This window comes from Vulpes lagopus, chromosome 10, assembly GCF_018345385.1.
Source record: "Vulpes lagopus strain Blue_001 chromosome 10, ASM1834538v1, whole genome shotgun sequence".
Lineage (NCBI taxonomy): Eukaryota > Metazoa > Chordata > Mammalia > Carnivora > Canidae > Vulpes > Vulpes lagopus.
Genome location: NC_054833.1, coordinates 67,422,611 through 67,447,675, shown reverse-complemented (window position 1 = coordinate 67,447,675; position 25,065 = coordinate 67,422,611). Strand labels below are relative to the sequence as shown.

At 57.6% G+C, this 25,065-nt stretch overlaps 1 protein-coding gene across 2 annotated transcripts; it reads right to left on the bottom strand.

Annotated features, from left to right (window-relative positions):
• On the bottom strand, positions 1–24,642 carry LOC121499766 (GRB2 related adaptor protein). Of its 2 annotated transcripts, XM_041770857.1 has the most exons (5): positions 24,478–24,642; positions 16,947–17,044; positions 12,442–12,564; positions 3,047–3,215; positions 1–1,398 (listed from the first exon to the last, which is right to left on the bottom strand). In XM_041770857.1, exons 1-5 carry the CDS (start codon positions 24,553–24,555, stop codon positions 1,213–1,215), a joined length of 654 nt encoding a protein of 217 aa, XP_041626791.1. In that variant the 5' UTR covers positions 24,556–24,642; the 3' UTR covers positions 1–1,212. The 2 variants fall into 2 exon arrangements, with proteins under 2 accessions (XP_041626791.1, XP_041626792.1); XM_041770858.1 differs by lacking the exons at positions 16,947–17,044; positions 24,478–24,642 and adding an exon at positions 15,025–15,240.
• Positions 24,643–25,065: the final 423 nt, after the last annotated feature.

Sequence of the window (25,065 nt, the reverse complement as noted above, 5' to 3'; positions counted from 1 at the left end):
CTCATTTTACTGTTTTTATTTTGAAAACTCGGGCCCAGGTCAGGAGCAGCTCAGGACTCGCAGGGTCTCTGGCCCGCCCGGTGCCTACGACAGGGACCTACAGCCCCCATCCCACCTGCTCCCAGTAGCCACAACATCTTCCTCTCCCCGCCTCCCCACTCACTGCCCCCTCCACCACCAGCCTGGCGTTCAAAGCGCTTTCAGAGCCCCCTTCACTCTCCCTGCTCCCAAAGGTGCCCAGGCCCCAGGCCAGTGCTGCTCACTAATTGCTGCTGCTTGCCCATCTTGTGTGCACACCCTGCCTTTCCTCAAGCCAGGGTCCCATTCCGTGAGAGCTTCAAGTCCAGTCGTGGCCCTGACCGCCCACCTGGCCTATAGTTTCCCCGAACTCAGTGGGGGGGGGCACCCCAGTCTGAGCAGAACAAACAAGAGCCAGGGTAGAGGGTCCTTCCAAGGGGCTGTGCCCAGGGCCTGCACCTCAGAGCTTGTCCACTGTGTCCGGCCAGCGGGAGGGGAGCGGCTCCTGTTTCTCTCATCACTGCCCACCTGCTCTGGGCCTCCCAGCCCCTCTCCAAAGTGTCTGTGGCGAGGCGGAGAGTGGGGGGGGGTGCTAGACACCCAAGTGGAGCCCAAAGTTTTGTGGGGCAGCCCAGAAATCGGTGTCAACCTGGAATCAGTCCATTGGTCCAGGTCAGCAGGTGTGCAGCCCCCGGGCCTGGCCCTCACCACTAGGAGCCAGGACACCTCAAGGAGCCATCTGAGGGTGGGGCAGGCAGGCAGCCCAGCAGATGGTCAGCCGAGGTGGAACCCATCCACCACACCCGTGCTTCCTTGGGCAGAGCCCCCAAATGCATGTAACCCAGGAACCTTCAACTCTCCCTGAGGCTGGGGTGGCCACTGATGGGGAGTGGGGCCTCTGCCGCCCTGCCCCAGAGCCCCCGCAGCTGGTAGCCAATGGGAAGAGGCCAGGAGGAAGCACCGGGAGCTCCCCTTGCCTGCTAGGCACCGAACATCGCCGTGATTCTTGGGATGGGCCCAGTTTGTGTGAAGCAGCCCGAGCCGGGGGCCTGGCTTTTGTTGCTCCAGTCCAAGACCCTTGGCTGAGCCCTGTGGGACCCCGGAGACGGGGCGTCCATGTCCTCTCTCTGGACCTCAGTGTCTGGTGGATGGAGGGTCTTCTGGCTCCGCCCCCACCCCCGGGCCCCACTCTGGTCACAGTTGCACTGGCTGTACGTAGCTCCGAGGGAAGAAGCCAATGCGTCCGCCCAACCGGCCCCGCCACCAGTGGGGGTCAAGGTGCTCCAGGACCTCGATGATGTCACCGCGGTGGAAACTGAGCTGTGAGGAGTCCTGGGCCGAGAAGTCAAACTGGGCCTGGGCAAAGCAGGCGCGGGGCGACTGTGAGGAGAGGAAGTGGTTAGTGGGGATTTCTCCAGAGGCCCCAACAAGAGAAGTGGTTGGCTGTGGGTGGGAGGACAGACTTACTTCTCACTCCAAATCCAGTTAGATGGCCACCCCACCCCATGAACCCCCTACAGCCCCCTGAATGTCTGCAGCTCAGAGGCTGCGATCTGCATAGACCAACAGGACTGTCTCGGCCACGGGAACAGGCCCTATAAGCTGTAAAGTGATGTGTAGCTAAGAGCAGAGTTTACTGCTGTTGCATTTGACCGGGTTTTGAGGCAGAGGATGTCCCTCAGAGCTGCTCCCAGCTCTCCGGCCTAGATTCCTGTCCTATGTATACCCCAAGGTGACCTCAGGTAAGACCCTGCCCTTATGGGACTTAGTTTCCCCACCTGCAAAGGGCAGCTGGACAAAGCTCTCTGCAGGCATATCATCCCGGCGCCGTGACAATTATACCCAGTGTCCTGGCCCTGCCTGCCCCACCTGGATCTCTCTTCGGAGCCTGTGGAATCTTATCCAGGATGGGTGATAGGATCAGCAGACAGGCTCTAATTAGCGGTTCTCAGCCCAGGGAGGAGGAGGCGGTACCATGGGTCCTAGGAGACTGAGCCAGTTCTGGAATCATCCCACAGGGTGGGTACCCAACAGAGCCCAGGCCTGAGTGAAGCAGTGGGTGTGGGGAGCCCTCAGGCAGCCCCCAGCTCCGTCCTGGCTCCTTCACATTCTCCAAGGGCAGTGCTGGCCCAGGCAGGGGAGCAGAGAGGATGGAGGTCTGGGACAGATGCCTAGTAGTGGGGTAGAGGTCTCCAAGGCTGGGAGCTCACAGTTGCCCCAGCCCCCAGGGTGGTGGAGGAGGCCCAGCATCCTGGCGGCACACATGGTTCACTAATGGGGGGCTCCCAAGTCACCCTTTGCCTCCCCTGGCTCCTGAGACTCCAGGGCTCATCCTATCACACAGTGGGGAAACTGAGGCCCAGGTGAGGTCACACATGGTGGGGGTCTAACACAAGCAGGACCAGAGCTTCTCTGTGGCAGGTGGCAGCCCCTCCCCAGGCTCAACTGGGCAGGCCTGGGGTCCAGACCTCTGGCCCTGGGGCCTTGTGGACAACCCCCTTCCCAAAGAAGACAGCACTTGTTGGGGCTAATAACCCGGTTGGCTGGTATCATCATTCTAATCACACCCTGAGCCCGGCCAGGACCTCGCCCACAGACGCTCACACCGCCCCCACCCCACCTGGGGCCAGCTCCTGGGGGCAGAAACCAGGGCCAAGCCTACCCCCAAGTGGTCTTGGGGGAGCCTCAAGACGAAGACCAGGCCCCTGTGGATGAAGCCAGCTCAGCGAGCGGTCCCCAGAAGCCTCAGTAGGTGACGGGACCTTCGTGCACTCAGAGTGCGCAGAGTCCCTACGATGGCCACGCACAGCGCTGGGGCTGAGAGCAAGCCCGCCGCGGTGTGGCCGTGGCCCCGTCCACTCTGTGCCTTCCTCCTCCTTCCCCCTGCTTCCCCACCCCGGCCTGTATTACTGCAAAAGGGGGACTTTAGAGCCCTGCCCTGGGACCCGGGTCGATGCCGCGATGGGTGGCAGAAGGAGCAGGTGCAGAGAGCCCCCCCTCGCCCCCCAAACCCTGGGGGGGCGCCTACCTTGACCAGGGGCTCCTCGTCCCGCAGGAAGACCTGCCGCTGCTTGGCGATGGTGGTGGTGCGATAGAAGTCCACCAGCTCATTCAGGGAGTTGAACTTCTCTTCCCACAGGAAGTACTTCCCCGAGGCCTCCCGCAGCACCTTGAAGTGCTGCACCTGGTCGCCGTAGCTGGGGGAGGGCAGCCACCTGAGCCACCCGGCCTGGGTGGCCCTGTCCCCACCCCCACCTGCGGCTGGCAGGTCCAGGGCCCACTGACCTGGCGGGGACGTGGGGGCTGGAGGCAAGGGTGTGGGCGCTGGGACAGGCCGCTGGGCTGCTGTGTGACCTTGGGCAAACCACCGGACTTCTCTGATCCTCCGCTTCTTTATAAGGTAGCTCCTCCCTTCTGGGAAAGTGCTGCCCGGGGTCAATTGGCAACGTGACATGGTTCCTCTGAGGCAGAGGTGGTCAGGCAGCTCCTCCTCTCCCAACCCTTCAACATCTCCCCCAGGCTCCTCCCGGGCCGGCAGACAAGTGAGGAGTGAGTCCTAAGACCTCCTGACTCAGACCAAAGCCTGCCCGTGTATTGGATGCTTCGTGTCTGTCCCTGCCCCCTACCTCAAGAACATTCTATGGCTCCCCATTGCCCTCGGATAAAATCTTAACACCTCAGACTAGATATGTGGCTCCAGTGCCCAGGCCCGTTTCCTTCATATACTTTACCCTCTTGCTGTACGCCTCATGTCCCATGCCAGGACAGGCCATGACGGACTGGGACCGGAGGTGCTGTCCGTTGTCCCAACCCACGTGGGCAGCACAAACCATTGTGATTCCCCTCGCTGCTACAGGGGTGGCCGGACCCACCACATGGCTCAGGAGGTGCCAATCCAGCCATTTGTGCAGTGGGGAAACCGACACCCCGCTGCAAACCATGCCATCCCCAGGGTCGCACAGCAGCAAAGCCCCAGAGTTAGGGCCTCCTGTCAAGAGTCACTCCAGCATGTTCCCCTGTTGGTCCTTGTTGTATAACAATAGGAATAATGATTATTCCAAATATGGGGTTGATAATGTCCCGGACCTTGTCATCCCAAGTCTAGGACCATGCCACCATGTCATTCCCTGGGCTGTGATCCCTAGGAGGCCCTCCCCTCTCTCAGCCTCTATGCCTGGCCGAGTGGCAGGCAGCCATCCTTGCTGGCTCTGGTCAGCCCAGCTGGACCTCAATGTCCTCACCTGCCCAATGGGGGCAAGGGGCTGGCAGCTGCAGGGAGAATCCAGAAGAGCCCCAGCTCCCCAGCAGGAAGAAGCCAGTTTAGGAACCTGCGCCCTGTGGCTGGTGAAGCTGAAAGCCCAGAAAGCCTTGGGGCCTGTGGGCATGGCCCGGCATGTATGTGGGGCCCCGGGATGGCCCCAGAGTGGGCGATGGCCTCTCGGCCTCCTGAACCACAGGCTACATTCTCATTCTGTTTAGGGCTCAGTGAGAACCAAATAGTGGTCTGGAGACTTGACAGTAAAAAGAAAAAAAAAAAAAAAAAACACCTCCTGGGCTCTAAATTTAATCTTATGAAATCATTCTGTAAGCCGGGGTTTGTGTGCCACCCGAGTCCCCTGGCCCACAGTCCAGGGTCTTGGCAGGCCCCGAATAGGAGCATGATTTTGTCACCCACAGCCGCCCAGGCCTGCTATCTCATCCCTGCCTGCCATTCACCGCCTCCAATGGTCAGCGCCAGCCTTCTTAAAGTCTTAAGATTAAAGACAGAAGACAAAGAATTGTTCAAGGTGTGTGGGTTTGGGGTGGGGTGGAGGGCAAGCTGGGATGCGCCCCCCCATGTTAAGGAGTCCAAACCACCCAGTGCCCATCTGTCTCCATTCAAACATATCTCCCCTCCAGGCCTTTGCACACATGATTTTCTCCAATTTCTTCTGCAGTCAAACTCCTACTCATGCTTCAAAGCCCAGGAGAAATGGCCCAACTCAGAGTCAAAGGTCTCCTTGGGTTTCCCAGCCCCTTGTACAGCCTTCCTCTAGCCCACTGCTCACAATGGCTTACATGCTAGACCCAGAAAATGCAGGGAGATAGGAGGAGGCCCTGGGGGTCTAGCCCAAGTTGGGAGAGGCGGGACTCGGGGAACAGAGCGTCAGGGCCCCCGGCTAAGTGCTCATCAGGGTGGTTTGTTCTTGAAACCCCTCTCCTGTTGGTTCTGGGCTTCAAGTCCAGCCCTCCAGGTGTCCTGGCCCTGAAATAGACCTGACACCCTCTCTAAGACGTGTCCGGTCTCAGGGCTGCTTAGCTGCAAAGGGGGCCAGTGCCCCCCAAGAGGCTCTGTGAGCAGATGAAGCAATGATCCCCAACCCTGAGACAAAGCCACTCGTGTGCTGTCAGCAAGCATTGTTCCCAGGTGACTAAGTGGCTCGTGCTGGCAGCCGTGGGACATGTAGGCCCATGGAACTAGGGCGGGCAGGAGGATGGTGCTTCCTGCCCTGTCTGACTTGCCACAGCCTCCCACAGGCCACGCACTTTTGTTGAGGGACCTCTGAGCCCACTGACTCTCTAGTGCCCTGTCCCAGCCAGATTGGGGTTTCCCTAGCCCCTAGACGTTGGTGGGGGTACCTGGGGAGGAGGGTCTCTCATCCAAAGGCTGGGCAGGCGAAAAGCCAGGAAACAGGGCCCCCAGGGACCCCATGTGTGGGCTACTCAGTGCAGAAGCAGAGGCTCTGACTCGGGGCTGGGCTGTCCCCAGGGAAGAGCCTGTGGTATGGACGGCCTCCCCCTCTGGGTAAGGGGGCAGAGAAGCAGGTGGCAGGTGTGAAAAAGATCTCAAACCCAAGTGACCACCTGGAAAGTTAACCAGAATGAAGTATTTCTTGATCACATAAGAGGATCAGCGAGTAGAGGACAGGAGATGAGGCAGGAAAGGGCCAAGGGACCCAGGAAGTCTAGAACCTTCCAACCTGAGAATTGGAGAACTCTCAACTTGGGGAAGTTTGCATGGTCCAGTCTCTCACCTGTATATGGTACACAGTAGGTGCTCCGTAAATGGCAGGTCTGGTCCCTTCTCCTAGCTGGTTCCAACTCCCTGTCCTATGGTGAGGGACTGGGGCCCAGAGAGGAGAGAGGCCTACCCACAGCCAGGGACAGCCGTGTCAGGGATGCTGCTCGGTGCGTAAACTGAGCATGGCCTCTTCGGATCAGCGATCACAGCTGTCTGAGGCCAAGCAGGGCCATCTCCATCAGACGACCCCAGGACTCAGCATCTGGGCAGCCCCCCTATCTGCTGGCCTTATGGGGCCCTTGCTGGGGATCTATCTCCCCAGGAGCACCGTCCCCTGCCTGGTCTTGGCCTTAGCCATCCTTCAAAGCCTCATGGAGCCTTGAGATGGTCTGAGAACCCCCTAGACCCTCCGTGGCCTCTCTAGACCTCAAACTCTCACTCCCAGGCCCAGGGGAGCTCCAGGGCATATAGGGGAGACCACGTCCAAGTCCAAGTGAACCTTGACCTGGGAGGGATGGCTTGGGTGCAGGCACCCTGCTGGGTGAGCCCTCCTGAGCCGGGGGAGGGAAGGGCAGCCACGATGGGGTCTAAGCCCAGGCGAGGACAGACGAGGGGGCATCTGGAGCTGGTCCAGGGCAGTGGCCAGTGAGTGGTGTGTGTGTGTGTGTGTGTGTGTGTCCTGGCCTGTGTGTGCCGGGTGTGTCTCTATAGTGTCTGGGTGTGTGTAGGGTCTCTCTCTGCTCTGCTACAGTGACTATATGTGAGTCCCTTTCTGTGCAGCCACGGGCATGTTTGTCCCCCACACCCACCTACCCAGGGGGATGAGGGGCAGGGCCCGGCCTCTGGGCTGTCACAAAAGCCTCAAGCAAGGACCAAGTGAGGCCTGATGCTAGCAGTAGCCTGTCCTGCCCAGCAGGTTTTTCTGGCCTGGTGGCGGCAGCAGCAAAGGTGACAGTGGCCTCCCAGTGAGGATAAACAAGGCTGGGGTAAGGTCAGAGCCCCCCCGACTGCCCCAACCAGGGCCCTGGGCCCCCCTACAGAGGCCTGGGTGCTAACCGTCCCCTGGGTGATCTTCTTCAGGCATCAGCAGTCTACCCTCAGTTTTCTCATCTGTGAAAAGGGCAGGGGCGGAATACATGGACTGCAGCAGACATGAAATAGAATCAAACTGATCTTGACAGGGACTCAGAGGCCTTTGGGACTCAGGAAAGGTGGATGGAAGATAGAATGGGTCTGTCTGGGCACAGGAGATCAGTGGGCCCTTGCTCTGCTCTTCCTTGCTGTGTGACCTTGGGTAAGTCCCTGCACCTCTCTGAGCTTCGGTTTCCTGCAAACTAGGCTTCTGGGGATCGCTTCCTCTGTCTTTGCCTGCACATATAACACCCTCCATCTTCTGGCACCACTTCTTTCTTGCTTCATTTTCCCAAAAGCCTTTATCATCTCCCAAGATTTTATGTAGTTCGCTAATTGTTGGGCATCTGAGTGGCTCCGTCAGTCAAACATCTGCCTTCAGCTCAGGTGGGGATCCCAGAGGCCTGAGATGGAGCCCCGCATGGGGCAGAGCACAGAACTTCTCCCTCTGTCTCTGCCTCCCTCTCTCTCTGTCTCTCGTGAATAAATAAATACAATCTTTTTTAAAAATTAAAAAATAGGGGCGCCTGGTGGCTCAACGGTTGAGTGTCTGCCTTGGGCTTGGGGTATGATCCCAGGGTCCCAAGTTCAAGTCTCACATCGGGCTCCCCACAGAGAGCCTGCTTCTCCCTCTGCCTGTGTCTCTGTCTCTCTCTTGAATAAATAAAAAAAATCATTTAAAAATTTAAAATAAACATAAAAATAATAATGTGCTAATTGTTTCTTGTCTGTCACTCCAGTAGAAATGAGTGCCTAAAGGACAGGGAGTTTTGTTGTTCACGGCTGAATCCTAAGCACCTGGGACAATCCGGGTGCACAGTAGGTACTCAGTGACCAGAGCAAACACAGGTGCAATGACTCCAGGGCACCTCTGGCCTGAAAGGAAGCAAAATACCTCACTGCGGGGGGGAAAACCTGCCATTGACAGCAGAGGAGTCCACAGCAGCCTGGATGGGATTGTGGAGAAAAGTCACACTGAGCCCCAGCTTCAGTCCTTGGGCTGCTGGCTGCCAGCTCAGACTTGCCCCTGTGAGGGGGGGCGGGGGGAAGCCCTCTGTAAACTCGTAAAGAGCAGCCAGCGTGGCCACTATCGCTCCATGAGGCGGCCCGAGGCCCATAAACCCCATCCCTGACAGCTTTATGGGGCTTGGCATGAGCATGTGGGAGATGCCACGTGTAGTGGGGTCAGAGTCCCCAAGAGCCAAGTCAGCGAGGCCGGAAATGCTCTCACACATAAGTTTTATAGCTGTCACTTTTCTGGATGACCACTGGGTCCCTGCATTTCATAACACCTGGGGTTACTGTCTCCACGTTGTTGATGAGGACATTACAACTACAAGAAAGCCAGCCCCTGCCTCACAGCAGGTTCTGAGCAAAGTCAGGACAAGAACTGGGTTCCCTGCTGCTCTATGTCACCGCCTCTTCCATGTCACTGTCTCTTTTCTAATAGCCCTGGATTTGTAGGACAAGGAGCCAGGAAGCTGTGTGCTTACTGTGTGCTTACAGGGTAATATATATATTTCTAAAGATTTTATTTATTTACTCATGAGAGACACAGAGAGAGGGGCAGAGACACAGGCAGAGGGAGAAGCAGGCTTCCTGTGAGGAGTCCAATGTGAGACTTGAACTCAGGACCCTGAGATCATAACCCAAGCCCAAGGCAGATGCTCAACCTTTGAGCCACCTAGCATCTCCCCTAGAGGGTAGTATAATGATAATTACTATAACTGGCATTTTTGGAGCACTTGCTATGTGCTAAGCAGCATACTAAGCACTTTACATGGATGTTCATTTTACAGATGAGGAAACAGGCTCAGAGGGTAACTTCCCCAGGGTTATACAGCTAGTAGATATTAGAGTCGAAAGTCTTGCTTAAAAGCCCACATTCCTGGCCACCCTCTGAGTTTGTTTCCTACTCTAATCCCTGCCCAGTGGTCCCCCAAGGGCCACTGAAATGCCCACATGAGACAATGGACCAAGCTAGGATGGAACCAAGGGTGGAGGACGCCACCTGGTGACGCTGTGCACAAACCACAGTCAGCTGATTCCAGGAAGCCGATCTTAGGGGGCTTGGCCTGGAGAGCTTGGGGGAGGCCCCAAGGGGCAGGAGCCAGGATTTCTCTGAAGGACGCTGCCAGACCTCTTCCCAGGACATAGGTCCTTGCTCCCCTGCTCAACAACTGCTTCCCACCACCACCTATTGCCCCTGCTGGTCACACTCACTATCCAAACCCACCCCTCTCTGCCCCAACTCCAGGTCTCCGCACAGCCTGGTCTCTGTGCCCGGCAGGCCCTCTCCTCTCTTTGTGCAACAAACTGCCACTCAGGCTTTAGGGTCCAAGAGACACAGGCAGAGGGAGAAGCAGGCTCCCCGGGAGGAGCCCGATGCGGCACTCGATCCGCGGACCCCGGGATCGACCCCGGGATCAAGCCCTGAGCCGAAGCCACACCTCCACTGCTGAGCCGCCCAGGGGCCCCTGAATCCGCCCCTTATTTATTCATTCATCACAAGAGCCTGGGTCTGAGTCTGCGCGTGCGCACTGGCGGGGCTGCACTTACGAAGAAAGGCCAGGAGAGGGCAGTGCACAGGCCTAATGCTGGAGGTTCAGGCAGCGTGACGAGTTAGGGCGGGGAGAGGCAGGGGGAGAGGTGGGGGTTGGGAGGGCCCCCCTGCCCCCCAGCTAGGGCTGCAGAAGCTGTCCCAGTGAGTCCCCTGTGCCCCTGCCTCGCTGGGAGATCTTGGACTTCGGAGCTGATTCTAGGAGGCCCTCGAAGCGGCACCAGCCCGCCTGGCGGGCGCCAATCCCAGATGACCAGGCCCTTGGCCGCCAGCACATGGAAAATAACTGTTTCCTGCTTTTGCAGGGACCCCAGGGGGAAGTGGGGGCTGGGCTGTGGAGGAGGAAAGGTGACCCAGGGGGCAAGGTGACCCAGCGGGCACTCCAGATGCCCACAACCATGCATCTCCCACACACAGATGCACTGACCGTGCTCCCATTTTTAATATGGGGGAGTAGAGGTTTGACTAGGGCCAGAACCATTCCCATCCCCTGGGATAACCAGCCTGTTTCCTGAATGTGTGTGTGTGTGTGTGGAGATCCTTGGGGTAACCAGCCTGTTCCTTATGTGTGAGAGGGGTGTGGGGTCCTCTGGGGTAACCAGCCTGTTCCCGGTGTGTGTGGGTCACAGGGGGTGCGATCCCCGGGACTAACGAGCCTATTCCCTATTCGGGGAACAGGGAAGTAAACAGAGCCAATGCTGCTTGCACAGCTTGGAGGGGATCAGCTAAGTGCCGTGACCTCTCCTGATGTTGGATAGATCTTATTACCACCCCCCAGTAGCCTTCCCACCCTCAGCAGATGGCCCCACATGGGGTTCTCCAGGCCCAGACAGGGAGATCACCACCGCCCAGGGCTCCAGGGTGCAGATCGCTCACCACCACTTACCCCAGAAATGGACCACCCGACAGTGCACCTGCCACAGAGCTCACCATGGGTCTGAGAGAGCCAGGATGGCACCGACCTGCGTCCTCACCCCCAACCCCTGCATTAACCATCAAAGGGGTCCCGCGTTCATTCAGCCTTTGGACAATCAAGCCATTGGTCATAAACCAATCCAGTCCTAGGACAACGGCCTCTTAGAGGCCACGCCGCCAAGTTCCAGACCTGCCACTTGTGCCTTCCTTCCAGGCAACCTTGTCACCCCACTACTGCTCGCAGTGACCCCAAAACCTGGCGCAGTGAGCGCCTCCTCTGTGCAGGCTCTGTGCCCACTGTCCACGGAGACCCGAACAGTTGGGGGCCTTGACATCACAGATCCATGCCACTCCCTCACCTGGCCTGAGCCAGCAGCCACTTTGTATGCCTTCAGCCCTCACCACCATCCCAGGTACTGTCACCCCCTGCCTGGCTCCCCTCTGGCCTCCCAGTGCCCCCCTCCTCACTGCCAACCATCCTTCCTCCTCCTAGCAGCCAGAGGAGAGGGATCTGCTGAGAAATGGAAGCCAATCACATCTCCCCCTGCTCAAGACCCTCCATGGCTCCCTAATGCTCTGAGAGAAAACTCGATCTCCTTGTCAGGATCTGTCGTCTCCATCTCTTGGGTTGCATCCCCCAGTCTTCTCTGCTCCAGTCACACCACCAGTCGCTGTGGATGCCAGCACGTCCCACGTGCATTCCTACCTCAGGGCCTTTGCATTTGCTGTTATGTCTGCCTAGAAATCTCCCCTCCCGGGTCATCACTCCCAGGGACCTGGGCAGCCTCCAAATCCAGGTTCAGATCTTTGTTCGAGCACCACCTCTAGGAGGCTGTCTCTGACCACCTTGACTCCTGCCATAGGTCTTTGCTTGTTCACTGTCTCCTCCACTAAGACATAAATCCAGAAGGGCAGCAACTTTGGGGTTTTTACAGTCATTTCCCCAGCCTCTAGAGTAGCCTGGCACACGCCAATGTGGCTCAGCGAATATTCCTTGAATGTATGCCTCTATACACCACTGTTCCCGACGGTGAGAACAGGTAAAGTCAGAAACCAGGCCCCTTGGGCTCCAACTCCTGTTCCCGTTTCTACCTCCCAGCCCGGGAAGTGTGGCCTTCGAGATTGGGCCTTTGGGACTGAGGTCTGCGTGGCCTAGAGGCTGCTGGTCCTGCTTGAGTTGTTGCGGGTCACAAAGTCAGACTCTCCCATGCTCCCATCGCGGCAACCCCGCTTCAATGTCGGGCACTATTTTAAATATATTGACTCAAAATATATATTTATAGACTCATATAGTCCTTGTAATAACTCATTTCACATCAGAGGAGACAGGCCCAGAGAGGTTAAGTGACTTGCCCCAGGTCACACAGCCAGGAAGTGGCCAAACTCGGATTGGAACCCAAGCAGCAGGGCTCCGTAGTCCATCATCTCATTTATGTCACCGTGTGGTGAGCGCTGAGCAGGGCGCATCCCGGACACCTGCCCTGGGTGCCCCGGGGCTCTCTCACCCACTGTTGCTCCCATCACATCAAACTCTGGCGTCCTCCTTCCTCCCCTCTGATGAGTCTTGGATGTCTCCCTGCTGCTCATAGAAGAACATGCAGACACTTGACCTGGCGGTGCACCCACGCCTGCCTTCCGAGCATGGCCCACTGCTCTGGGCCGCACCCTGGGGTGGCTGTCATTCCCTGACCCCCGGACAGTCACCAGTGGGCTCCGGCTGTCCCCCATTCAGGGATGAGGCTCCCTGCACCGTGAGCCACGCCCATGCTGCCTCCCAGCCTCCCCTCCCCTGCAGTCCCCTCGGGTCAGAACTCACTTCACAGACACTGAGAACTCCCCTGGGGAGCTCTCACTCTCCCGGATCAGGAAGGCTCCCAGGTGGTTCCGCTTCATCAGAATCTCTTCAGCCAGCTGCCGGGAAATCCTGCCCGAGTACCACCTGCAGCGAGAGGGGGGCTGGTGAGGGCGGTGGGACGGCCAGGCCGCCCCTTGCCCCTGTGCCAGCACCCAACGCCGCCAATCCTCCCAGTGGTCCGGAGACACAGGAGATATGAGTGCACCCATTTCACAGATGAGGAAGCTGAGGCGCAGAGATGCAAAGCAACAAGCCCAAGGTTACATGCAGTGTGTTACACGCGGCGCAGGAGGCGGCTGAGACCCACTCCCAGCATCTGGCTCCAGAGCCCAAGCCTTTCCCACCCTGCCAGGGAAACACATCCCCTTATGAAAAGAGAAAACTCAAACCTTAGTGAACCTCCCCCCAGCCAACCCCAGCTGAGCTCTTCCGTTTTAGACGACAGAGTCTTAAAAGCAAAAAAATATAAACACGGATGACAAAGGCAATAGTGGCTTTGGTCTGATGAGGAAGGATGGCTCCCTGCACCCATTTCACAGATGCACAGACTGAGGCCACCTGGACTTTTTCTCCCAGGTACAGGTCCCTCCCCTGGCTGCCCACACAGAACTGGGGATGTGGGAGTGCCCGGCAGATGCTTAGGGTCTTGCGAGACCTCCACTGCCCCTCCGTCCCCCAGTTCCTGGAGGAGAAGGGCTGGGACTCAGCTTCCCTGCCAGTCCTGCCCCTTCTGCTGTGGGGCCCTGGCAAGCCCCCTGCTCTTTAGTCCTCGTAGCATCCACGTGGTCTCTGACGGGGCCCTTGATGGTTCAGATGGGGAAACTGAGGCCTGGAGCAGCTAGAGTCCTCCTGGCAGCACTGTGGCCAACCAAGGGCGGGGTCTGGAGACTGTTCCTTGAAAGCTTCCGTCCCTCTTTCAGCAAATGCTTCCTGAGTCTGGGCTTGGCAGCGGGGGCGGATGTGAACTGGGACTTTTCCTGTTGTCTCAGGATGTTGACGAGCCCTTGAAGCCCAGAGCCGGGGCAACAGGTGCAGCCGCACGGTCTGCAGTGTCCTGCCGGGTCCCCAGTCCCACTGGGGTTCTGGCCACGAACAAAGGCCTGTGTGTGGGGTGGGCTGAGCCCTCAGAGAGCTGTCGAGTGATGACCGAGGGGAGAGGGTGATAAACATTCAGCTCCCTGACCCCCATGGAACATTCTGGGGAGGCTGTTCTGCCTCCCCGCCCACCCTGGGGCCTGCCGCTGCCAGCAGCAGTCGTGCTGATAGCCCTGATTACTGGCTCCTTCCTTGCCCACTTCGCACTCCGAAATCCCCAGGCACTGCTTCTGGGGAGCCCCCACACAGAAGTGAGACTTGGCCCACTGCTGTCCCCAAACCGTGGGGATCCTGGAGCCCATCTCGCCCAGGTGGATTTCCTGGGAGGGGAGGCGGTGAAAGATGGTTGCTGGGTGTGGGGGCTCAAGGTGAGCATCTGGAAAGTTCAGCTGGGGTCTCTGGAGTTCAGGAGGCCTGGATGGAGGCTTCCAGGCCAGAAGCTGAGCTGGGGGGCTGGGGGTAGCAAGGAGCTTCTCCACCGGGAAGCCCCCAGCGGGACAGGTGCAGGCACCATGTAGGAGCAGGGGCCCAGTGGGGCCCCAAGTGGGCGTTTCCTGAGGGCCCGGGTGTCTCCAAAGAACCCACAAAACACCACAGGAGGCGTCAGTGTGTGGGTGGCTGTCACCCTCAAAGGCTTTTGCAGCCACACCCTCAGAGGAGGCCAGCCCTGCCCCCCATTAGAACAAGGCAAGGCTGGTCCTCAGGTGACTCCAAGGACAGCAGGAGCAACATTTTCCGGAGCCCCCAGAACCCGGCTCCCTCCACAATGCCAGCAGCACCTCACATACTCCCTTATTTCACTGATGTAGGAACTGCCCAGAGAAAGGCAGGGATTCCCCTGAAAGTATGCACATTAAGCACCTGGCCTCAGGCCCTCCCCCAGTGCCACGGAGGCTCCTAGGGCACCCCTTCCCCACACCTGGTGGGTGCAAATCCCACTCTGCCTCTTGCTGGCTGTGTGGCCCTGAACAAGCCATTCAACCTCCCTCTGCCTCGGTTTCCTTGTCTGTGAGACGGTGATGACAGTACCAGGCTTGCAGAGCCCTTGGGAGACTGGGGGCGCTGCTGCATGCCAGCGTCCCTGCCACCACCCCCACTCCCGCGGCACTCCCTTGGGCCTGTCTGCCACCCTCCCTGGCAAACTTCTATTCTAACTCCCAGGCCCAAGGAATCGTGCCCTTCTTCTGGGAAGCCCTGCCTGCCACCCGCTGGCACACTGCCGGGTGGGTGCTTCTGGGACACCTGGTCTGCATCATGGCTCCCTCAGGGGCTCCCTGGGCAGGCAGGGAGACAGCAGGTCCCCAGAGAAGGAGTGGGGCTGGTGTAGCTCCTTTCTGGGACCCCAGTCCTCCCCGCCACCCACACCCTGGGGCCTGATGGCTGAGTCAGATACTGAACTGCACTCCCCCCCATTTCAGCAGCAGGTGCTGAGGTTAGCCGAGAACGCACCTGGGCAGGGCCTCCGACAGGTTGGTTGGGGGCCTGACCCCTGTCCCTGCTCCGTCCAGACACAGGTGACCAGAATTGACGGAGGGGACCCCAAGGGCATCAGACAACTGGGACCCACCGCAGCTTCCAACAGGTAGTCTTGTCTCAACCACCAGCATTGCCCAGGTAGGCCCGGCCTCACACTGAAACCTGTGTGAGCAGATGGAAGCGTCTGCTCGAGGTTTCCCAGCAGCCCTGGGCCCTCTGGGCTTCTGGCCTTAGCCGGGGCATTGCCTGCCCCCCGAGATCTCTCCCTGACCCACCGGCCCAAGGCGGTGACCCCTGCCTGTGGTCACTCCCTGGGGCGCCTGGCATCTCTCTGGGTCTCTCCCCTCGTGCCCTCCCTTTATTGACAGAAGGACCATGAGACCGGAGGGGCAGACACCTGCCCCGCGTCACCCAGGCCAGAGGCCACTGCGGAGCCTGGATCCGGAGCTGCAGGCTGCAGGCAGCCGCCTCTGTGTGGGAGGCTGGGGATGCCTGGAGCCCCGGCGGGGTGCGGCTGGGTGGCCGGGCCCCAGGTGGGATGGGGTTTGCCCAGCACAGGAAGCTGGAGGCGGAGGGCTTTGGAAAGAACTCGAAGACAGATAAAGAGGAAACACCCCCCGGGGCCCCACCCTGGCACTGCTCCTCCCTCCCCTTCCACCCCTCAGTCACGCAGGCCTCATGGCTTCCAGTCTGTCCCCTCCAGCCTGCGCGGCCCTGTCACCTGCCTCCACATCTGAGTCGGCCCCTGCTCAGCCATCTCTGGGCTCCCCAACCCCTGGGAGCTGCCGCACCTGAGGCCCTCCCACCAGTCCCACTGCCACGGGGTCACCCCCATTATCCCCCATCCTCTCTCCCAGGAACACCTGGTTTTCTACCTAGCTAACTCCTACACACCCTTCAAAGCCTCATTCGTTGCTACCTCTTCTGAGACACCTTCCCCAGGCACCTCGGTGCTGGCTGCCTCCCCATCTGGTACTTTCTTTATCTCCTGTGTCTCCCCCGCCGATGGGGCTGGTCCAACCCCGGCAGTTCCTCATGTGTCTCCAGCATCACCCAGGCCAGGCCCCTGGGGCTGTGGCTAGAGTTTGATGAATGACTGAGTGAGGGGCTGCCTCCGCCACCATCTCAAGCATATCCAGTTGGTTTTTTCATAGGTTCTTGGCCACTGGGGCCTGTTCTGGGGCTGGGCTCTGCCCCAGCCACTCTCAGGGTGGCCGCATGGGATGCCAGCTGCTGTGAGCGTGACAGGGGCTCCCCTGGGCCAGCAGGTCCCAGGTCCCAGGACACCCGGCCCCACATGTGTCTCCCACTCTGCCCTGGTCCCAGGGCATTGGTCTGTTTGGCCAATGTCCAGCTCCCCACAAAACCCCCAAGGCAGGGCCCCACAGGATCTGCTTCCTGGCCACCCATCACCACCCCCCCCATTGTCACCCTCACTTCTTATCCTCACAAAAGCCTGAGCCAGCCTCTTGGAGAGAGCTCTAGAATCCCCTGCAGATGGAAGCCTCACCTTCCTTGAGTTACAGATATAGGGAAACAGGATAGGGAGAGCGGGACCTGCCGGAGACCACATGGCCACCTGAGAGCCCGGGGCCTGTCTCCTCCACCTCTCTCCTGGATGTTCCCCGGCATTCCAGGTCCTCAGCCTTGTGGCCTGGGCTGGCCCTGACTCTGCCACCACCTTGGTCCTCACATCTCTGTCCCCTGCCCCTGCTCAGGGTGGGGACTGGGGGCCCTAGGCAGGTGAATGGAACCCAGGAGCGAGGAATCCCCGGGCCTAAGGGGTGTGCGGTGCCCCGAGCTTAGCTCAACCTGGGCCAGGCCAAGTGGGGTCATCTAGCTGCAGGGCTGGGGTAGGGGTGTCCTGAGGAGAGGACCAGGTGACAGCCACTCACGGGTGGGGCTTGATGCGAATGTAGTTCTTGGGAATAAAGCCCTCGGCGCCTCGGAGCTCAGCCTTGTACCAGTTCTGGTCATCTTCCATGTTCAGGATCTGCAGGCAGGAGAGACATGGTCACTTGGTCACCGAAGAGGGACAGCTGCCACCAGTTGAGGTCCTGCTGCTCGAGGACCCCAGGTAGGGGGTCGCAGGACCCATTTCACAGAGGAGGGTTGAGAACCTGCCCAAGTTCACAAGGGCCATGTCTGGTTCACAGTCCTGCTTGCTTTCAGGCCCCAGGACAACCTGTCCTTGGGAGGGTCGCTGACTCCCAAGGTTGGATAGTTGGGAACCCAGAGGAGGTTGTGGTTAGTGGGTGAGCCTTGGTAGGAGGCTGGAGCTGGACTCTCAGGATCTGTCCCCCAGCCCCCCAGCAGACCCTGCAGTCTCAGGGGGCAGATGCAGGGGTACCTCAGTTCTCAAGCTGTGCTCCTGAGCATGGGGACTCCACGGCATCTGTATCCCACACACTGATCCATGGGGAGAGGGTCTGAGGTACCCTGGAAGGTCGGGGAGCCCCAGCCTGAGCTCAGCACCTACGGGTGGTCACCTGGGGTCACTTGCATTTAAACAACCCTAATCATCTGAGCTCCGGGGTGTGATTTCAGGGTAGCAGGGATTTGGGCACCAGGGAGCAGATAAGGGAGGCCTTTGGGCTACCAGGAGGCTGAGGCCTGGCCTGCTCGGGTCACATGGGCTCCTCGTCCACAGGTGGACTGAGAGGAACTGAAACAGCCTGAGTGGGGGGTGGGAGTTGCAGTGGGTGAGCAGTCAAGCGGCCCTAGGGAGGAACGGGCCGGGCCTGGGGAGTAGCTACAGCATGAATCTTGGGGCTCCTTCCTCCTTTCCCTGGGTAAGCCTCCCACATGGGACACCACATCACCAAAGCCTATTTCACAGATGGTGACACTGAGGCCCAGACATGAGAGGTGAGCAAGGCCACACAGCAGGGAGGAGGCACAGCCCGTACAGCGAATCAGGACTCTGGGGCCTGGGGTTCTTGGCTCAGCTGGTGTGGGGGGACTGTGTTGCACTAGTCTTCACCCCCATTCTACCTCCCACTTGGGTCTGGATCCAAGGCCAGTCCTGGAGCAGGTGCCAACATTGGTTCAAGCCTTGTAGGTATTTGTTGAGGGGGGAAAAATCAGATATGTAACCATATCCCAAGTAGAGAGCATTGGAGAAGCAAAGCCTTGGGGGCAGCCCAACGCAGGCCACCAGCTTAGTTCCATTTTGCCACGAAGACCTGAGATGTGCTCCCTTGGGCCCAGGCAGGCACCCCCTTGTCTGGCTGCCAGGCCCCGTTGAGCTCCTTCCTTCCTGACTCTGCAGCCTGGGCAAGGTCAGCAGACCCGGGGACAGACGGAAGCAGGTGGCTGACTCAGGACAACTTTTGCTAAAAACAAAACCAAACCAATTCCTCAATTGAATAGGACACCCGGAGCCTGTCAGCTGCCTTCCACAACCACCGGTTCAGGGAAGATGCTCTGGAGCCTGGGGCCACACTCTTCTGTCTGCCTCTGCCTCTCTCCACGGTCTCAGCCTCAGTCTCTTCATCTGTGAAATGGGCACATTTATGGCCTCTGCTGAATGTGGCCATGTCTCATAACTATAATGCCCATGTGACCATGAATGTCATGTATCCAATAGAATCTTTGTTTTGCTTTCTTTTGCTTTCCTGTCATTTCTGCTCTGAACACCCAGAAACATTCTTGGTTGGTTACGTGAACTGAATTCTTAATGTTTACGTTGTTCAAAAGCTACAGCCCCCCTGAGACATAAGAATTCACAGCAGGTCCTCCCTGGTGAAATCTGCACCTTGGCCTCCCCACAAGACTTTTCTCTCACCTTGCTCTCCACCCAGGATGCCGCCCTACCCCTCTGTTCCCTGGCCGGGTATTCACTTATCAGCTATGTCATGAGCACCCACTGTGTGCCAGACACTGTGCTAAGTCCTAGTGAGACAGCAGGGAGCATAGAGCTTACATTGTGCTAGGCAGAGGCAGACAATAAAGAAGGAAGGAAACAAGTTAACAGGTAATTTAATATAGTGGTAAGGGCTCTGAAAAGATGGAAGATGTCTGGTGGAGGGCTGGGGGGTGTCAACAGGAAGCAGATGGGGCACTCAAGAGAGTCCTCTCTGAGTAAGTGATACGTGAGCTGAGGCCCAAGTCATAGGAAGGGACTGGATGTGAGAAGATTTGGGGAACAGTATCCAGAGCAGAGGGGACAACCAGTGCAAAGGCCCTGGGGTAGGAGCAAGCCCTGTTCTCAGAACAGAGAGGAGGCCAGTGTGCCTGGAGCTAAGGCGGGAAGGCTGCGCTGTGAGGTGAAGTGAGGAAGGCCCCCAGGGCGAGAGGGCGTTGGTGTTGTATGCCATGGGAAGCACCTTAGATTTTACTGTAAAAGCCATGGAGGGGCCTCGGGGGAGGCTCAGCTCTGGGCATGGCTGCTGTGTGGAGACTGGGACAGCTGGGAGCAGAGGGAGGTGGGGTAGTGAGGAGCTTCTGCACTGGCCCAGGTGAGTCCAGGTAAGCGAGGTCAGCGAGGCCCCAACTGCGGGGGCAGGGCAGGTGGGGTGTAGAGAAGCCGTAGGGTTCAGGATAGGTGTTGGCAGAGTCGCTGACCGGCCTCAGTGAAGGCCGGGCACGAGGCAGGTAAGGAGCAGCCAGGACAAGTCCAGGGCTTTGGGCCAGAGCGCCGGCAGGCTGTCGTGGCCTCAAATGCCATGGGAACGGCTGTGGGGAGCAGGTGTGGGCTCAGGGTTGACTGCATTGGCTCTGAGGTGCCATTGACCTTCCCTCTGGAGATGCCAGGGAGGCTGTGGGGCCCCTGAGTCTGGGCCTTGGGAGCCAGGTCACCCATGGAGAGATAAGGGTGGAGCCACCACCCACCTCCCTCTTCCAGCTGGGAGAAAGGGGGTCCTGGGCCCCCGAAAGTGCCCAGCCTGACAGGGAGGACGCTTGGTTCCAGGGAAACGATGTTTGGGGCCAATTGTCCAGAGCGGATTCACATGCCACCTAGACTCCCTCCAAGACCAGAGCTCAGATTAATTTATTCAGGGGGCACTCCCAGAGGCTGGGTGGGAGTCGCCTGCAGGCACGGCTGTGACGGCCTGGCCTAGAGGGGCCATGCAGGAAACACTCACTGGAAAAGAGAATGGGATGGCTCGGGGGAGGGGGGGGGGGACACCGCATCCCTGCCTAGCCAGGTAAGGGGGGGCCAGCCAACCTACACACCACTGCCCCAGCCTGGCTGGGAGAGAGGGGGACACAATGTGACATCGCAGCCCATTTTTATGGTTATACAGAAAGAGGGCTTTGTAGGAGTGAAGTGGCTGAGGCACCTCGGGAGCAAAATTTAAGGGATTGTCAACACAAGGAATCAAGATAAAGAATACTTTAAGACAACATGGCAAAAATAAATAAAGTCAATGCAAAAACTCCAATTACATTCATTAATTAGCAGTAATGTATCAATATCAATCCATTAATGTAACAGCCGATGGATGTTCAGAGCGTCCGATGCTTACCAACTGGGGGAGATGGGTCCAGATGCCTCTTTACTATCTCCTTGATTTTTCTGTAAATCTAAAACTGTCTTGAAAAATAAAGTCTGTTTAAAAGCTAACGCAAAAAAAAAAAAAAAAATTCCATCCAGATCTGAACGTGACCTTGCACTTGCACAGCCATGGCAGCGCCATCCCAGCGACCACCTCAGCTGGCCCTGGAAGGAATGCTCGCCTCTTGCACAACATGTGGGAAATGCAGAAAGAGTGAAGAAGAAAAATGTGGGGACGCCCGGGTGGCTCAGTGGTTGAGCATCTGCCTTCAGCCCAGGGCGTGATCCGGGGTCCCTGGATCGAGTCCCGCATCGGGCTCCCTGTATGGAGCCTGCTTCTCCTTCTGCCTGTGTCTCTGCCTCTCTCTCTCTCTCTCTCTCTCTCTCTCTCTCTCTGTGTTTCTCATGAATAAATAAATAAAATCTAAAAAAAAAAGGGGGGGAGAAGAAAAAGAAAATCATGAATAGCTCATGGCCCACCTCCCCAAACAGACCACTGCTAGCTTTTCAGATCATTTCTTTCTAGTTTTTTTATGGGGGCACCGGATGCAGTGCAGGACAGACAGTTTTCCCTCCCCAAAATCAATCCCTCCACAAAATTATTACCTATCGATTATCTATGTAGAGTTGACCTTCTGTGCAGATACATTTGCATTCTGTGTTTTGCCATTTAACATTGCATCATGAACTTTTTTTATGCCACTAAATAGCATTTTCGGGGCTGTCTGATCTTTAGTACCATCCTTAAGCAGGCAGTCTGGGTTGATTCCATACTTGGGCTTGGGCCCCAAGCTTCCCCACGTTTCACAGGCTTCTTTGCCCCACGCGCTGCCTCCATCTGACAAACTCTATATGTTACAAACTCTGTTCCTCATCTGGTTTGTGGCCCTCGTCTGCCACCAGAACACCGGCTGCATGAGCAGTGACTGTGCCCATTCTCTCCTTGCTCAGTTGTCACTGCCTAGACCAGAACAGCAGACACACTGAGTGCTCCTTGAGTCCTTTATGAGGAAACATACATATGTCTCTGATTATGTCTCAGTTTCCCAGAGGCAGAATTTCTGGGTCACAGGACATGGATATTTTTACGGCTTTATGTTCCCCAAGTTCCCTCCAAAGGGTTGTGTCGTTGTACCTGTCAACCACTCACATGTAAGAGTGTGTATTTTCCCACAGTGTCAATGACCTTGGAGATTTTTTTTAAATAAAATTTTACTGATCTGTCAAATGGAAAACAGTTACTTGCTTTAAGTTGCATGGCTTTTGTGGCTGGTGAAATTGGGCACTTACTGGCTTACGTTGTTTCTTTTGCAACTTTCCAGTTCATATCCTTTGTCCATTTTTCTGTTATGCTGTTTGTGGTTTTTCTTATTGGTTTATAAGAGCTCTTTACAGATCAAGGACATTGATATTTCATCAGGATTTTTTTTTTTTAGTTTAAGCCATTTTCATTTTTTGCCTAGTAGACAAGAGCCCTGCTCTGCTTCCATTCCCATCCCCTGTTATCTTTTGAAAATGTAAATCTGATCAAGTTTTTCTCCCTGCTGAAAACTCTTCAGTGAGCATACCTCAAATTAAGAATGAAATACAAATCTTTCACAGGCCCTGATGACTGCCTACCTCCCAACATCATCCTTACCCTCTCTTTCTCACTCACTGCTCTTCAGTCATAGACCTTTCAACTCCTCAAACACACTAATGGTCCTGCCCTCAGGGCCTTTGCACCAGCTGGTCCCCCCTGACACCCCCGCACCTAGGGTTCTCTTCCTCCGGCTCTTTGCATGGCTGATTCTGCTCATCTTTTGGGGCTCAGCTAAGGTGTTATCTCTTTTTATTGTGCTCTATGCCCAATGTGGGGCTCGAATTCATGACCCCAAGATCAAGAGTCACACGTTCCGTTGATTGAGCCATCCATGTGCCCCTAGGTCTGAACTTTTTTGAGAGACCATCCTGACCAGCCCATCTAAAGCTGTGCCCCCGCCCCCTCCCACCCACTGTCATGCTCACGCATCTCCCTGCATTAATTTCTTCAATCCATTTACTACTTGCTGATGTCACTCACTCTCTGGAGTGTCAGCTCCAGGACAGCAGGGAGATTGCTTTGTTCCTTGCTGTAACCCCAGTACTTAGGGCAATGCCTGGCACAGGTATGTGCTCAATAGCTTGACAAGTGTCTGAGGGATGAAGGAAGGGAGGGAGAAAAAGGCAGGTCTTCTCACTGCCTGACATTCCTCCATCATTCTCTGAGCCTGGAAGGCCCTGCATCGGTCTCTGTGGACACGAGGTGCTCAGTCCCACCGGGAGAGATGCCCCGGTTTCAGCTAACACTTAAATCCTTCCATCCTTCCTTCTTTCCTGCAACATTGCCCACATCTTACTAAGAGCCTCCTGCGGGCCAGGCACTGCTTTAGGTCCTGGAGCTCCAGGGTGTCCCTGCCTCATGAGCCCACACCTCCCTTAGCCAGCACCTCTGTTAGAAGAAACACACCGGGAGCTGGCAAACGCTTTAGCAGAAGTTAGTGGGAACCTTGAGTCATCTTGGGGTCCTGGGCACAGGAGTCCAGGAGGGAAGTGGGGTGTCACAGTCTTTGCTACAATTGCCTTGGGGGATGTGATCCACCCTGCCCACCACTGGCTGATCTCTGAGCCTCGGCTGGAGCCTACCACCTACCTCATTCCTATTTCCCCATTGCCCCACTCCCCACCAAGCCCCAAATCTGGGTCTAGAGACCCCAGACTGCTCTCAAAGATGTCAATGAGGCCTCTGATGTAGACCTAGCTCTACATCTCATGCCCTGGCTAGGTAGCGCTGGTGCTAAGCCTGCCCCTGTCCCCAGCCGGCCACATGTCCCCAGGGCCCCCAGCCAGCAGCTCAGGTGGACGCAGGTGCTGGCATCCTGGCACAGAGAGGAGCGGGATTCCTTACGGGGACAGGGTTCCTCTTGGGGAGCATCCCACTCCTGCACCCCAGCCCCGGTTGTTCAGTCTCATGGGGACAAAACGAAGGTTCCAGAATCAAAGAATGTGGGTTCACATTTGACCCCATGCCAGGCAAGTCATGCCAGCTCCCTATGCCTCAGCTTAGTCACCTGTGAAGTGGGGGCGCTGCACCTCCCCACCTCAGCAGCGTAAACAGGACCTTGTGCGTAGCTGAGCTCGGGGCCTGGCTCTAGCAGGGCGCCAGCAAATGGGAGTCCCTGTCCCTGTTTGTGCCTGAAGCTTGGGGCCGAGAGCGGGGCCCAGCGAGGTGGAGAGAGCGGGTCTAATGCCCACTACTCTGCTGCGCAGGCCTGAGGCCCAGGGAGGGGCAGCGATGTCCCCCCCCCCCCCCCCCCCCCCCGCCTGGCAGCGGCAGCTCCAGTGACTTCGACCGCCCCGACCTCGGCGCACGGGCCCACTTGTGAGCAGGGACGTTTCCCGGAGACAGTCCCGCACCGGCCCGGCCGCCTGACAAGGCCGCGGTGCTCCTCAGAAAGGGCCGGATGCGGGCTCTCTGCCCTTTCCTCTGCGCTGCCAGGAGCCATTCTCTACACCGAAATCACGGTTCTTTTAGCGCCCTGTAGAGCATGTACACTTCACCCCGAAAGCTTTTCGATCCCTCCCTCTCTCTCTCCAACTGTCTTTTCAAACTCTTCCCAGGGAAACTGGGTGTTGAAGCGACTCCCTGCCGGGGACTGTGCTAATGTCTCCTTGAATCCTCACAACGCGGGCCCCCCTTCCAAGGAAGGGTCGTAGTCATCCCCCCATTTCCTAGATGGGAACACTGAGGCTCAGCGGAGGTGGCTTGTCTAGAATCCCGCAGCTGACAGCTGGAGAAGCCTGGCCTGTCCTCCCCCAGAAGCTGGACTCTGTTTGGGGCGCTGTCCCAGGCCCCTATTCTTAACCACCACCCCCCACTCCATGTGGACCCAGGTCAGCCACCCTACCTTGAGTGTGTCCCCCTTGTTGAAAGCCAGCTCATCACTCTCCGTGGCCTGGAAGCTGTACAGGGCCACCGACTCCATCGCGCTGTCCCCAGGCCCCAGCAGCTGGGCTCCGAGCAGGGTCGGCTCTTCCTGCTTCCTCTGCAGTGGAGGACTGTCTTCCTTTGTTTTGAGAGCGCGTTGTTCTTTTGAAGCTGCCCCTGAGGGAGGAGAAACAGGAAGCAGACACATCACTGAGCACGGAGAGCATGTGAGCGGCCCAGCCTCTACCTCACACCCCAAAGGGCCAGATATGGCTCTTGGGGAGTCCCTGCGCAGCCCTGGGAGTGGGTCTCCTCTTCTCACCCATGTTACACATGACATATGGAGGTTTCCAGAGAAGAAGAGCCCTCCTGACTCCTCAGGCAAGGCGTCTCAAGGTCCCAACCACCCCCACCAACTTGCCAATCTGTCCCCCACATTTTCTAAACTCTGATGCCTCTCAGGACTCCCTCAGTGCCTGTTACACCAACCTCAAGCTCCTTGTCTGACATTCAAGGCTCTTCCAAGCCATTACCCATACCCACGACTGCTCATCCCCATCCTTTGTTA